The 15,969-nt window shown below is 37.2% G+C and overlaps 1 protein-coding gene across 2 annotated transcripts in view; it reads left to right on the top strand.

The window, feature by feature from the left end:
• The first annotated feature begins 1,471 nt into the window (after positions 1-1,471).
• USP47 (ubiquitin specific peptidase 47) overlaps positions 1,472-15,969 on the top strand; it is a 45,931-nt gene continuing 31,433 nt past the window's right edge. For both annotated transcript variants that reach the window (XM_088525798.1, XM_088525799.1), the window contains exons 1-3: positions 1,472-1,578; positions 14,473-14,676; positions 15,612-15,725. In XM_088525798.1, the coding sequence (XP_088381924.1) occupies positions 1,540-1,578; positions 14,473-14,676; positions 15,612-15,725 (357 nt within the window). In that variant the 5' untranslated portion in view covers positions 1,472-1,539. The remainder of the gene's footprint in view (positions 1,579-14,472; positions 14,677-15,611; positions 15,726-15,969) is intronic.

Raw genomic sequence — 15,969 nt, forward strand, 5'->3', positions numbered from 1 at the left:
CTGAAAAAATAAGTGAATCATGTAAATTTACAACAGAGGGAATGGAATTCATAAAAGGTACAAAACATAGTATCTACCTCATCATACCCATAAGATGAAAATGAAATTATAAACTTTATCATCTATAGAGATGTACTCCTTGACTTTTGTTTATAAATGTTCACAACTACATACTCACTCTGAAACATGTCTCACATTCTAAAAAGTAGGATGATAGTCAAGAACCCAGAAAGTTAAATATAAGGGAAAAGACATCCCTATTTCACTAAATCAAAAGAGATTTTCAGTAAACCTAAATAAAACAGGTTTTTAAGCTTATCCCAAATGCTAAATATTTTAGACACACCAAAAAAAAAGTTTTCTCAATTCTGCATTCTTCCACAAGAGGACACTAAAATAATGAGAAAAATATTCCTTTGAAAACATGTAAGTCTTCTTTATTTTTATTTTTTTTCCCACTTGAAAAACTGTTAACACTACTATCACAACTGTTCACAGTTGACACTAACATAGAATTATTTTTCTTATAATGTGCATTTTAGTCATTTTAAAGACTAACTATGTGCCTGAGGCAGCATTAAAAAAAAAAGAATTACCTAAGTCTTTTGCAGACAATGCCAGAGATAAGTGAATAATAAATATTTCCTTTGGAATGGTGCTACGAACCCTCAATTTAAAAAGCAGCAGGGACATGCTGAGTTTGACACTACTAGTTCAAAAAACACTTCCTGGACACGATGAAAAGCAGGATTACACCTACTTTATCCCTTTATTCTTTCCAGTACCTTCCTAACCACACATTTCAACACAGGCAGATCACATCTGGAGTAGAAGAAATTAATGGGTTAACTTAAACCATAACCTGTATGTTTTAAAGCACACTGGAAGGATGAACACATGCTCCAGCAAGGCCAGCCCAATTCTGAGGTCTCATTTCCTCCCCCTCTCCCCCAACTCACCACAGCCCTAAGGTGGGGGCCCAGGTTCAGGTTCAGCCAGTCCTCAACCCCCTTCTCCACAGAAGGATTAAGCACAGCCCCAATCTCCCTCTCTCAGACATCACTAGCTCTGCTACTACACACATAGCAAAGAGGAAAATGCAGCCAGCCCTTATAAACCTTCCCTGCACACCTGAAAGGAATAAATGCTCCACACATAACTTTAAGAGCTAATTAGTTTTCCCCTTATTGGAAGTAGTGCTGTCTGTGCCTTCTACTGCCCTATGACCTTGGGCCCTAGAACAGGGCCGCAGGAGGCAGGGCGGCCGCTCGCCCGCGCCATGCCCTGCTGCGCCACACGACGCGTTACCTCCACCTGCCCCCGCCCAACGGACGGGCAGGCGGCCGCGAGGCTGTGGCGCCCGCTCTCGCGAGAGCGGCGCCGGCGGCCATTTTGCCATTGAGCCGCTGTTGCGGCGGCGGCGCTGTGGGCGGAGGGCGCGGCGGGCGCTGCCTCCTTCCCTCCCCCGCTGACGCCGCTCGGCTCAGCCCGGCCCAGCGCAGCGCAGTCTGCTGCGCGCCCCTTTCCGCCGTCCCGGCCATGGTGCCCAGCGAGGAGAACCAGCTCGTCCCCAAAGAGGTGAGGCGAGCCCGAGGAGCGCGGGTGGGGGCCCCAGCCCGGTCTGGCTCGCCGTCGCTGTGCGCGGCCTGCAGAGGAGGAGGGGCGGCGGGGGCAGTTGAGGCCTGCGGCCCGGTGGGGAGGCCGCTGCGCGGGGCCCAGGGTTGCCTGGGGGCCGCACCTGCCTGGGCGATGGCGACTCCCGAGCGCCGGGGCCTACGGAGCGCCGTCGGGCCGGGAGAAGCTGGAAGGTCGCAGCCGGGCCCTGGCGACGGCGTTGCGGCCGTGCGGGGCCGGGCACCTGCGTGCGAAATGGCAGCCGCGAGGCGGCCGCGGCCTCTGCCACCCCCCGCGCCGCGCGGACGAGGGCGAAGGGCTCGCGCTCGGCCTCGAACAGCGATAAGAGCGGAGTGAAAGAGGAAGGCCGAGCCTCTGCGAGGAGGTGATAGGGAAATGACACGTGTCAAGCGCGAGGGACACCGCGGGGCGGGAGGGGAGCCCTGCGGGGTCGGTAAGAGCGGCCCGCGGGGAGCCCTGGCCCGAGCCAGGCTCGCATGAACGTGCGGCACAGCCGCATCTCCGCAAATCCTGGCCCAACCTTTTCACCATCCCACAGAGCATTTTACTTCTCCGTTAAATTGTTCAAACTGCCCCTGTTGTTTTTTAATCAAAAGTCAGTGGTCTCTTATAGCTACTTACTTCATCAGCCACACACATGGAAAGTGCTGTCAGGCAAGGGAGTTAATTTTATGGAGTTCAGCAGAACTCTGAAGCAAACACTAGTACTGGATTTTGGAAGCAAATGTGTTTATGTATAGTTGTGCAGGTAAATAAAAGGTATCGGAGGATTGAATCACCTTTCTCTTTTTTTTTTTTTTTTAAACTCAAAGTTCTAAGGCATTAAGTTTTTTGGGGGGAAAAGAATCTCTAAAACATAAATAAATGGATGGAGGATAGATGATTTTAAAGACTCAAAGCCTATAAATAAAGGAAATCTTCATGACGAGTCCTAAGACTTGGTAGATACCTGGAATAGACTTGTTGATTAATAAAAGTATCTAGCTGAGCTGTTTCTCTAGTTATATATATTAATAGTATCCCTGTTGGCTTTAAGGTTGTATTCAGAACATACCTATGATTCAGATGTGTATTTTTAACTGACTCATTGGACTAGCATTTTGCATGCACTTTTATCTGTAGGGAGGGTAAGCTTGAGTAAAGGAAGATGAATATAAAAAAAAGTTTATGGTTATAGATAGGACTATCTTAAACATGCAGTATGAAATCTGTAAACTTTGTTCATCTCTATTGCTGCGGAGAATTGTTTCCTTTTTCGTAACAAGCTTTCTCATGTTCTATATTACTCCCCTGTGCATTTTGCAAGTAAATTGGAACAATGTTGAGGATACTCTAAATATGCTGACCATTTTTTTTTCTTTAAAAAGTCAACTCTGTCGGACTTCTGGTTTTAAAAAATGCCTTTTTTAGGAAATATTAAAAAAGTAGATATTTCGAGAGAGCAGAAGATTAGCTGTTAAGCCCATCTGGTAAAATATATATTGCAATGTAACTTCCCCAATGTTATGAAGTGTTTCTTCATTTTAAGTTCAGTGATAGGAAGATTTACAAGTGCTGTGCTATAACATTCACAGTAAATTCCTTGGAGATTCTTAGCAGACTTGTGGCAGAGGACACTGAGAGCTATGAGTAAACACAGTTTTCCAGATCTGAGTTCCTGACACTGTTTCCTTGAATCTTCCTATTATGCTGTTAGCAACAGCCAGAGACCAAGCAGGTGTTTGAGATTTTCAATTCTCCTACTTCAGGGTTGATAAACCATTACAGTGTTGTTGTTGTTTTGTTTTTCGGGGTTTTTTTGTCCTTTACAAAAGGGCTGGGTGGATATTACTTGGTGTAGTTAGTATTCTTTCTGTTTCAAAGATAAAGCTGGGATATGAATCAAGGTCTCCTACAACTCAGCATACTGCTGTATTTTTTTTCCTTTGCATTCTGATATAAGAGAGCAAGAAGAAATCTGTTTCCTTTAGGTCAGTCTGGGAATGACCTTAAACTGCAGTAATAGATGTGAGAGTGATTTTGATTCTTGAGTACAAGCTTATGTAATGCTATGATAGTAGGAGCTATTTATAGTATTAACAGCCCCTTCATTTTAAGAGGAGAAATAAAGGTGTTGGATTACTTATGGGCCTTCAGGTCATGTATGTATGTAAACATATTTGTGTTGACAGGTACTGAGATTGCAGGTATAATACATTTTTTATATTTGTGTTTTTTGTAGAGAATAATATTATACTTCCATGGATGGAAAATACTAGTAGCTAAGCTGCTATGCTCAGACATAATTATATTCATATCTTACAAAAAAACTATCTTTGTTACATGGTATAGGTTCAGCTTGCATCTCTAAAGTAGATGTCAAACTTATGATATATGATTCTAACTCAAATATAGATAATAAAATAGTATTAACAGAATCACTGAGGAAGATGTATATGTTTGTTTGCTGATAATGTGAGTAAATTTTACTAGGTTTTCTGTTGAAAACTGAGGTGCGTCAGACTTTCAAAAGTATTGCCCAGACTCCCAGAATTGATGAGAATATAAAATGCATTGTTTTGCTATGATCTTGTGTCCACGTTACTACTTTCATAAATGCTGCATAGATGTTTTTTTTAACATGTTCCGGCATGGACTATCCAAAGTACAACTGTCAGGAGAAACATATATTCTTTGTACTTGGTGCCATTAAATTAAAGAAGGTAGTGTGACTTCTCCCACAGCTAACTAATAGGAGTCCTTTCATCCCTGTACTAATGAATTGATTTTAATCTTCTGCGTTGAAAAAATAAAAGATAATTCTTGATGATTATCGCTTTAACTTATTCTTTAGAAGACCAAGAATACAAGTAAGCTGATTTGTAATTCAGTTTAGTAAATGGATGCAGTTCGTTTAATGCCGATGATTCTGTCTTCATTCTATTCCAGTGTATTAAGAGATTCTGCTTGTATTTACAGCTGTATAACTTCTCAGTTTTTCCTGGCTTCACTTTTTGTATGCTCTGTTGTAAAACATGAAGGTACCTTTGCAGCAAGGAGAGAAACTGACTGCTTTGTTGACCTAGCAAATAATCTGGAATTTACTTTAAAAAAACAAACATACAGAGCATCCAAACAGAATTCCACAAAACATCTGTTCCTTGTGAACAAACATTATCTAAAAAATAATCATGTAATAATGTAATTTGAATATGGCATGAAGGTAGTGAGATCTCTTCCCACTTAGGACAGCCTCTGGGTTTCTCGAAGTAAACTTTGTTAATTATTTCTACTTTCTATGCATCTTTGTGTTTGATTTGTAGTGTAAGAAAGATAATCAGGATAATAATCTAATAGCCCTTTCAGATCACCCAATGAAAAGATTTTGTATTACAGGCAGTTATTTGCTACCGGAACCCTGGTCTTTAAATGCTGCTAGCTAAAATTATTACTCGTAGCAGAGTCTGACAATTCAATAACTTACCACTTAAAGCTTTTGTGGAAGTAATTGTTGAACATCACTGCAAACAAAAATGCAGTTATCTCTATTCTTTTGTGGATTGGTGATAGTTAAGTTTGTTAAACTGAATGCATACTCTGTTACAGTAAGTTAAATCCTTAACTTTTGGTGCACTTATGTGCTGTTTCTCAAATTTGTTCCTGGTAATTAAGACATTCTCTGCCTTCTGCAGAGACAAAATAATTAAAATATCTGTCAGTATCAAACTCCAGAGTCGTATGTTGGCTATGTCTTGTATACTGTCTTTCTTTTACTTGGAATTTCAGTGTACAGCAACACTGTTCATTTCAAATAATTTGTTGCCATTTTTAAATAGATATAGTTAATTTTTTGAAAACATAAATACCTGTGCAGTCGTCATGTTGCATTTGAAAATATGTTGGAGAATGTGTGTGTATATATTAAAAACATGAAATTCTGATCTCTGGAAACTCTAGAGTGACTGAGTTATATATGCCACCTTTTATTCAGTTTGCAAAGGTCTCATATTCTTCTAGCAAAATTTTCAAGCTGACATCAAAGGCTAGGATTAAGCCTTTAAATTTGGTATGCTGTCAGGTGAGCTGCTTATTGTGTTCTGTTACATGTTTCTCATCTTGAGCAAAACTGTGTTCTCAAAATAATGTTGTTTTGAGTAGAACTAGATAAGTATTCGCTGAAAATACTAGAAAGTCTTTACATATTTCCTGTATTTTTTCAGATAAAAATGGTTACCAATTTGATCACAGTTTCACTAGCCAGTTTCTGGCATAGTCTTTTCTATATTCATATTTTGCAGTTATTTGCTTGTATGTAGCTTGTATTGAACAAATGATCTTGCTCAGCATTTGAAGATGAAATAAGATTAGGAGGAGGAAATGTTGGTCATTCTGCAGTGTACAAGTCTTTAGGTGGTTCTGAAAAATCACAATAATTTTTAGCTTGGCTCTTTGAAATAAAATAATTGGTTGTAGTGCAGTAATTCAGCAAAATGTTTTCTTTGACATAAATTATTCTGCAGCTGTACAACCTGGACCCTTTAAAAGGAAATATACTGTGGCCAAGAAACTCTTTGCATGTCAAGAGGAACATTCTTGAAGTAGAGCCTGAACATGAAATATCTCCTCCATAATCAGATGTAGTGAAAGCCTTTTAAATAACATTAGGAAATGTATATGAGTTCTATAAGCTTGGTGAATGCTCTAAGGCTAAAAGTTACATAAGAAATAAGCTTGATATGCCATGAAAGTTTTCAGTCTAGAGATTATACAAAAAAAAATGTTAGCTTTACATCCTTTAGAAGGGGAAGTACTGAGGAATACTGCAAGAGCTCAAGGAAAGGAATGCAAATATGTTTATTGATTAATTTGGTTTCATGACAATATCCTTGTCAAAAGGTTTAAAAATATTTAAATAAACATTTTTTTAAAAAGCAGATATAGTTGCTTAAAATGGGAAGTATTTTTCATTCATAAATTTTTGAATGTAGGAAAGCATCATTTGTGTCTTTCCTCATGCATACAATGTTATAGCTTCATAATTATACCTATATCTCTTAATTAGGAACACAAGTGTTTTGGTAAAATTGTAGCCTAAGGAAGTATTATAGATTAAAGTTCATGGCTGCTCCTTATTGAAAGAGTGGACAATAAGCTTGAAGGCACATCCACTCTTACTGTGACTCTCCATATACAGGATGACAGTGTGAAGTGTTTTATTCTGACATTACATATTTTTTTTTGATTATTTGTGAAGGAAGGCAAGGAACAGGGGATATTAAAGAAGATGAAGGCAAGATGCAAACTAAATGGAACTGTAAAAGGATGAGACTGACTCAGATCACTGTAATGAATATATAGAAGGAAGAGTAAAATCTATATGGCATTGTTATCTAGTAACTTATTACTGCTGTAGACTTATTACTGTTACTACTAGAAGGCTGGTTCAGGTTAAAACTAACCCACTGAAAAAAGCATCCAGAAATGATTAATTTTATGACGGATTAGCTATCTGAGCCAGCTCTGCATGACTATTTGTACCAACAGAGAAAGGGGACAATGTGGGGGTGGAAATAAGCAAATGGGAGCAAGACTGCTTCTTTCAGCTCTTCCAGCCTGAACTGCTTATATAGCTAGAACATTTCTGCTTTCAGAGTTTTTAGGCTGCCTTGAAAGTGTCAAATGGTTTTATGTACACTGTAAATTTAATGATATCTTACTGTACTAAGATAACAAAGTATGCAGGCAAGTTCATGTTATTGAATAAATGTGTAATTTCTTAATTATAGTGATGCTGGGTATCAGTAGGACATTAATTCTTAAAATACAGTACATACTGTGAGAGGAAGACATAGCTAAATGCTATACACTGAAGTGGAAGGAAGCGATATAACCCAGGTCTAATGCTACTGAGCGAAACAGTGAAGCAATTTGCTTGTATAAACTGAAACATGTGCATGAGGGTTTACAAGGTTGAAGTCAGACTTTAATGGAGAGCGTAATTGGAATAGCCTGTTCTTGTGTTTTTGGCATTTACCTACATCTACTTGGATCATATTGATGCTTTCTTAAAATACTGTTTCCTAAAATACTGTACAGACTTTTTTTCTGTGTATAAGTTTTCTGCAAAAAACTAAACCCCCACTCCCCCCCACCCCTGTTTTTTAACTACGTCTTCAAGGCCTCTACCTGTATTTCTGGTGGTGAAGTTTTCTCAAATCTTTGTGTTCCAGCTGAACAGGAAAAGTGAGTACTAGAAGTTGATAAGCAGTGACAGTAAAAACAGACCTGCTCTGTTCAGTCATGCCAAACTGAAACAATAATTTCATTGCTCTTTACAAAGTGGTATTAAAAAAAGGGGAGAAGTTCTCAAAGCCACACTTTCTTGATCATTTTTCTATACTTTTATTCCTCCTTAAAAATATTTTGTGTGTCCATCTTCTCTAATACAAAGGAGGAAGACAAAGGACTAGCCTTAGGTTCAGTGTTTTTAATGGTTATGAATAGAGTAGTCAAAATATTAATGCAGACTGCAAACTGCTGATTGTGGAGGATAGTTTTGTATTTCTGTTGAGCAGACTTCCTTTATGTGGAGCAGGAAGGATAAGTGAAGTCTCTAAGTCCTTGCTGTTAACCAGAAGATTATGTTGTGTATGTATCAAGATTGGAAAAAAATTGTCCAGCAGTGGTTTAACAGAATTGCACGGTATTATTCTGTAAGATCTGCAGGCAGACCTAGTAAATTAGCAATCCTTCTTATGTCTGTCGTCTTGCTGTTGCTAGCCAAATGGATAGACTGAAAGGCCCTCAAGTAGTTTCAAGAATCCTTGATGTTCTCCAGTTCCCCCCCCCACCCCCCCCCCAAAAAAAAGAAGAAAAGAAAAAACAAGAAGGTGCAGAGATTAGAAAACAAGCCAGAATCAGCATATGCATTCTTGAATGTGGGTTGGCATTAGGCTCAGAATTCAGTATTTTTCCTCATAAGTAATGCTAGACACTAGCGTCCAAGGGCAGTTGTTGGATTTTGTGTGAAGTCTGCCTAGATGCAACAAAATTTGAGTTTGAGGATGAAATATATTATTCAAGTATACACAAATTTTATATCACACAGTAAATCTAATGCAAAATTAAATGGTTATGTGAAGGTTGTTCAAAATAATTTTGCCTCAAGGAAAGTAAAAGCATGAGATGTATATGGAGTTAACTGAAGATGGTTCTTCTTATTGAGACCTAAGATTAACGTTTAGAAAAATGGATTACTCTGTTTACCACAGGTGTACTATAGGATATTATTTTGTGTTTTGGTTCAGGCATTCCTGGCTTAAGTGCATTATCCCCCGATTATCTAAAACTAGGCTGCAGTTAGGCATCTGTATTGAATAACAGTTCACGATGTTCCCAGAATTAGTGTTATAAGCTATCGCTTTCCAAGAGGTTGCTTTGTTTTTCTAAAACACAGCCAAATATGAGTCAATTTTCTCTTTTTGGGTTGCTTAGTAACTACAGCAGTATCCAAAATGATGGAGAACTTTTGTTCAATGCTCCACTCATTTTAGGGGCTTCTCCACACCTTTTATTTCCCAGGGGAGTGACCTTCTCACCTGTTTGTTTTAGGGAAGATATCCTTTAAAAAAGGCCTAGTAAAAGCATGGCCAGCTCAGTCAGTGGGAGAAGGGAGTTGTGGACTCTAAGAACTGTTTGAAGCCCTTAGTTCAAAATTCACAAGGTAAAGAGTTTTTAGAATAGAGATGGAAATTTAGATCAGTCTCATTATTCTCCCCTTGTTTTTCTCTTGATATTTTGGTGTATATTTCAAAGGAGTTTGGCCTTCATGTTTCATGCAGAATGCCTTGTTGTCATTATGAATCAAGTTTGTTGATAAGCAGACTGGAAGCTCTTGGAATAGATGAAGAGATTCTTAGAGTATAGCTGTGGGTCCTCAAGGAACTCATCCCAGAACAATTTGGTGTTGCTGAAGAGTTGAAACAAACCTCATGTCAGTTCAATTATAGTTACTGCATGAACATTTTTATGCAACACTTTCAGCAGTTAAAGCATGCTAGTGAAAACTGCTTCTATTGTGGTTTAAGCTACCAAGTTTAAATTTGTGATTGCTGGAAATACGCATGTGATCAGATGAGCCCGGAGTGCACACTCCCAACTTTGCCAAGCAGGAATTTGATAGGCAGTACTTGGTTGTGTACATTTCATACAAAATTAGGTTACTGATGCTATGTGAAGACTGTGAAATGCTGTCTTAGGCTTAATCACCAAGCCCTTTTGTAGATGGACGCATGACGTCGACCACATTATTGGCACTTGCTGGTGATCTCTTTGCCTTTCCTCCATATCGCACTGGTTTATGAGAATTATTTATAGGGTGTGAACATTTAGGGACTTCTGTATTGGTGATTGTTTTAAGTCTCAGTAAGCCATTAACATCATTTGGCAGCCAAAAGCTGCAAATCTGTTTAAACTCTTGACCTGAAACTTCTGATTCTACTTGTTCATGTTGTCTGTGTTTTTGCCTGTTTGAAGTATTCTAAATATGGAAACATTAGATGAAGTTAAGCTCAAACTTCACATAACCTCTAGGTTTCACTTTCAATTCCCATTTTTTTAAATTTTATTTAAAATAGCTTCATATTGAAAGGAGGAAGAGTTAAGATCTTGGAGGCTCTTTTCTTGTTAGAAAATAAATTTTATCTGTGTTGGTCCACATATGGTTAATGAAATACTATACACTTTTTTTGTTTCAAAGTTGAAGAAAAACCACCACATGTAAATGGACTGCTAAGCCTGCTGCTGGTTATAGGTGATGTTCCAGTTTTGCAGATGATGCTAATGATAATGCTTCATTTATTCAAGTGTTTACGGAATTGCGCTATGAAGTACTTCAGTGCTACTGTGTGCTGTATGGTACTTCAGTGCTACTGTGTGCTGTATGCTCTGTATCTTACAGCCTATTTATTCTCATGGAGTTGCATCCATATAGCTCGTTGATTCAAAAGTATTCTAGAAATATGCAGCGGAAAATGTTTATGCATAGTGGCTCTCTACCATGTCCACCAGTGTCTAATGTGTTTGTCGTTTGCTCTTTTGTTTTCTGTATGTTACAAAAATTCTTAAAGTCTGATCCATCACATCATTGCCTACGTGCAGGTTTGGGAACCCTTACGCTTGTGTGCAGTTTGTTCTGTCAGAGCAGTTGAAGGCTCCTCATTACTAAACATCATATAAGCAATATAGTTTGCAAGCTTGATTTTTTGATTGATTCATTAAATGAGGTAGTGAAAATCAAGGTGGACTGTGCAGAATGTATTTGGTGTGAAATAAAGTGAAAATCTTTTAGCAGTTCTGTATTGGAAAGTAAGAATACTGTTATGCTTGCTTCTTAGCTCTTACTAAAAGTAGTGAATTGTATGTATTTCTGTCCAGCTTTGATGCCTGGAGCATTCCTCTCCTCCACCTGCCACAAGTGAAACAGCATACCTGGAAGCTATGTGTGCCCCTTGTTTACCAGGCTTAATTTCTCTGTCTCCAGGAAGAGGAAGTGTGGGCCAAAGTCCTTCAGACTTTGCCTGCTACAAGGAATGTTGGAAGACTTAAATCTTTAGAACAGGATAGTATGCTGATGATTTTTGTAATTTAGGATTGCTGATTTTTACTACTATATTTAATGGACTTTAACCTTGAAGTCAGGGTATATGTTGAGAGCGGGTAAGCCTGATAGGAAAAAAATTTAAAAGTGTTGTCTTAGTTTGAAACATCTGTCAAGTCTGAAATTACCAGCTGGTGTGTGAAGAAAATGATTACTAGACACGTTTTTAAAATCTTAAATTTTTAGAACTTCTAGCCTAGCACTCTTTCTTCTCTGCGTACAAGGCAATAAAGCTGTCCTTACCTGTTGTTCTGCTGACAGAAGTTAAATTGTGAAATTTTTGTCTATTTTTATAGCTGCAAATGGGCCACATAGGTAAAAGTTACATCAGTAGTTTATATGTTGCAGTGATCTTGATGACTGTAGAGCATGCAGTTATGCAGTTAAGAGCAAAGATGTGAAGTAAGATAATTCTTTTCCTGAGTATATTTCCTTTTCCTGAATGTTTTTTTATTTTTTCTTTCTTTTCTGAAATAATGCAAGGTATAAAGTTGCAGATTCAGAAAGTGGTTCACTTAAAGTTTGTTTATAGTTGGCAAGCAGCTTTGCACAGATAATGTTTATTGTTGTGTTTTTGATAGTGCAACAGAAAAGCTAAGGCAGACTCTGAAAGTTTTGGAAATAATGGAAGTCATTAACTTCATGTTTTTATTATGTTAAACTGAATATATCAAGGTATGGTCATATTAATGTGAGAAAATATCTCTGAAAGTAAGGAAGGGTTTCGTATGAAGTTAGCTAACCTGAAAATTAAGTGCAATGACAAACTGATTAGTTATGTGCTAATCTTACATTTGAGCCATCTAAGGTTAAAATGTTTACCTGCATTTAAAGATGTTTTTTAACATAATGAAGGAATTTATTAGGATGGCTTTATTTCCTGGAGTGTTGTTTACATGTTCTTATTACACCGTTTTTAAACTTTATGAAGTATCTGTAGTATACCGAAACTTAACTAAAAAAAGTATATCAAAAAGTAATACTTTATGTAGCACTGCTCCTAGACTTGCCTAATTTAGATGTTAAAATGCACTGAACTCCCATGTTAATAGAGAATCCAAACACTACAACTATAGAAGTTTTCTTTCTTTAAAGTTACTCTGTGAATGGTGGTTTAGAATTCAGTAATAGTTCTTTTACTTAAACTATAAAACTATAAAAAAAAAAGTAATTTCACTACTTCAAAGAATTATGATTTGTTAATTTTGTTTTTATGCACTATAGGATATGTTTTGGAGTTGCAGACAAAGTATCTTTGCTGAAATGAAGAAGAAATTTTCACAGGTAGACAGATGAAGTCAATTTTTTATGAAGTGATTTGACTAAGATACATGGTAACAGCATGTGCTGTAGCTTTTGTTAATTCTTAACGTGAGCATGAGCTGTTGGGTTTTTGTGCATGTTCTTGAATACAAAGGCTGTGTGTATATGTACTGGATGCATTTCTAACAGTGGAAGCTTCACAGCTCTGTTCATGTGCTTTTATATTAGTGTGGGATTTTGTAGCCCTCTGAATCTTCATCAGAAAAATGGAAGTGCGAGTCTCAGTATATCTGATTATGTGATTAAAGTCTTTGGTGTTTGCTATGCAAACTCAGTTTTATAAGAGCCTGTGTGTCAATAATTCAGAGGTCTATCACTTGCTAGTATTGCCTTTTACACTGCACTTACAGTAAAGTAACTACACGAAGATATTTGTGTCTTCTCATTCACAAAATATATGTGAATGCTAGTTACAGAGAAAGTTTGTTTTGAGTTATTTGTGCTTCGTGTATTTATTACGAATAACTTGAAGCACTGAGAGCATAAATGATGACTTGGTATCTTTTGCCATAATAACCTTGAGTTAAACAGTTCAATCTGTCAGAATTATATGTGTGAACAAGGAAGTGAGGATTTGTCTGATATGGAACATCCAGCTACCGAAATGGCCAATCTTGTATGATCTCCGTAGTTTGTTTTCTTAATGTTTTTCTTTTCTCCATGTAGTTCTCAATCTTTCAGTTACTTCTAGTGTCTTTCTGACTATTTTCAATAGAAACTTCAATATTAGTCAAAACTAATTCACTATCAAAAGTGGCGGAGAAAGTGTGCAGGTGAATTTATGGCTGCTTTCTGCAGAGAATGAAACTGGCATTGACAATTTAAAGGCAGTATGACAAGGAGTTGAGTTTCAAATGAAGAACTTGTTTTGAACGTGTTAGGAACAGCTAAAACCTTTCTTATTGAAAGGTTTGCTTATGTTAGAGCTCTCCTAAGGAACTTGACCACTTTGGTGGCCAGCATCTGTCTCATACGGCTGCTGTTTAGAAATCTGAAGAATGCTAATGTTATTTAGGTTGTCATTTTAATTCTTCTCTGTTGGGTATTTTTGTGACATGGTTGACAACTTTTTGTATTTTTATTACCCGAAGATGTTGGCGGATTGTGGGTCTGAGTTTTTTTGGTCAAGGTTGTATGCTCTGCAGACAGGGACTGAAACCATGGATTTGGGTGTTCCGATTGACATTTCTAATGTTTTCTCTGTTACAAATTGAAGTGGCTGACTCCTTGAGGAATGACTATTCCCTTTATCCACTTCATGCTTTATTTTTTGACCTGTCTTTAAATATTATTTATTCCTTATGGTTCTAGAAACAATATCCAAATATAAGATATCCAAATCCTTTTGGGGGAGAATTATTGGAAGTTTGCAGGTTTTTTTGTTTGTTTGTTTTTGGGTTTTTTTTTTTTTTTTTTGCATTTTCAGGAGTCACAAAAGGCATGTTTCTACCTGATCAGTCTTTATGTGTGTGCTAAAGGAAAATAGGGGTAATGTGAAAATACAAATATCCATAATTTGAAAGTTTGTTCTTGGTGGGAAGCAGTGTTTTTTTAGAGGGGTGATTTTTTGTTTGTTTGTTTCAATCAGCTTCAAGGCTGAAATTTTGTGTGAAGCTTGAGCACTTATTTTTCTGTATGTTGGCCCACCTGTGCCAACTCCTTATCCTAGGGAAAGGAATTGTACTTCTATGAAGATTTTCCAGAACTAGAAGGGTCTTTATATTTGAAAGCAAGCATAAAAAATCCAGCTTTTGATTTTCTTAAAGTGTATCACATGTCATTATAATGAGTTTTTGTCTTTATTTTTTTTTCAAGTTAACTCTAAAATTCTTAGTTCTTAGTTTTACTCACTGAATTATTATCTGCTGTCATTTCAGATAGAAAGTGCTGCTGAAGAGCCCAGAGTGCTGTGCATAGTACAAGATACCACAAATTCCAAGACAGTGAATGAACGTATTACCTTAAACCTGCCAGCTTCCACACCACTTAAAAGGCTCTTTGAAGATGTGGCTTCAAAAGTGGGCTATGTGAATGGAACTTTTGATTTAGTGTGGGGCGATGGAGATACCATAACTGATATGGTATGGCAAAAGTGTCCCCCATCTCTCCCTCCCTTTTATAAAAGTTCCTGTTGATAGCAGATGTTCAAATCTCCATGTTATAGAACAGCACCCTTCATAACATAGTGCTGTTAAATTTTCCCATTTAATTCTTATAAAAATTGGTAATCGGTTTCCTGACCCAGGCTATCACTGCTGTGTTGACTTGCTGAATTTATTTTATGTAATATTTACTTTTTACTTCCAAATACTCTTTTAATTGGTATACCTACTTAACACTGAGCAAAGGAAATTGTGGTCATTCAGATGTCATTCTACTTTCCCTCTTCATAATTTTTAATATCATCTGTGGTTATTAACCTCATTTTGTATGGATTTTTTTTGTTCAGAAACGTTTTCTTAACAGAGACAAGGTATATAGTGACTTGTTAGTTGCTTTCTTACCTGCTTATATTACTGTACAAGGTAATTGACTGAGATGTCACTGTACTTTTTTGTAAATCCAGCTTGGTTTAATTTATGCAAATCCTATGGATTCCTATGGAAAGCTTCATAAGAGTTCTTAAAAATAGACATTATAAAACTTTAAATAATTTTTTATTTCAAGTCATGTTTATGCTTGCTCAACTTCCCTTCTTTTTCTAAAAAGGGTGTATGCAAGCTGTCTATAGGTCACTTGATGATCTGGCTTTTGCCAAAAATTTATTGACCAGTGTCTTGTTGCTCTGTACTGACCAGTTTCTAGGTATTAATCTGTACTTTAGGATTAAATTTATCTGTCTTTTAATTTGTTACCAAATTTTTCCATTATTAATGCTGACTATGTTTTGTTTATGCTGAATAACTTTTTTATCCTAGTATTCCAGAAATTCTTTGAAGCAATGTACTTTTGGACAGAATTGCACACGAAGTTCATTTAAAAATGCTTAAAAAATCTGTTAATTTTCTTTCAACAGACCCCAATAGAGCAGAACAGTGACAAGAGTATTCTTGATGCTGGCTTTGAGTCGGGGAAGAAGAACTTTCTGCATTTGACGGACAAAGGTGGTGAACAGCCTCGTATGATGTCGGTAAGCAAAATCTTTGTGAAATTATGTAAGCTGTTGCTGGGATGAGAGGATAAGATGTGTTTTTGAACATGTGTGTCTTAACATGAAATGAAATTTTGTTGCATGTTTCATGTAATCCTCAGGAACTTTCTAATTGGATCTTCTTAGACTAGTATTTTATACTTGCTGGTTTCTCTTGAGTAAAAATACCTTACCTTAAGTAATAATTTGCTGTCACATTTTATTCATGTTTTGTCAACTTTTT

Source organism: Tinamus guttatus, unplaced genomic scaffold (assembly GCF_059628265.1).
Source record: "Tinamus guttatus ecotype Peru unplaced genomic scaffold, ASM5962826v1 Tinamus_guttatus_pri_ptg000240l, whole genome shotgun sequence".
NCBI classification, from domain to species: Eukaryota; Metazoa; Chordata; class Aves; order Tinamiformes; family Tinamidae; genus Tinamus; species Tinamus guttatus.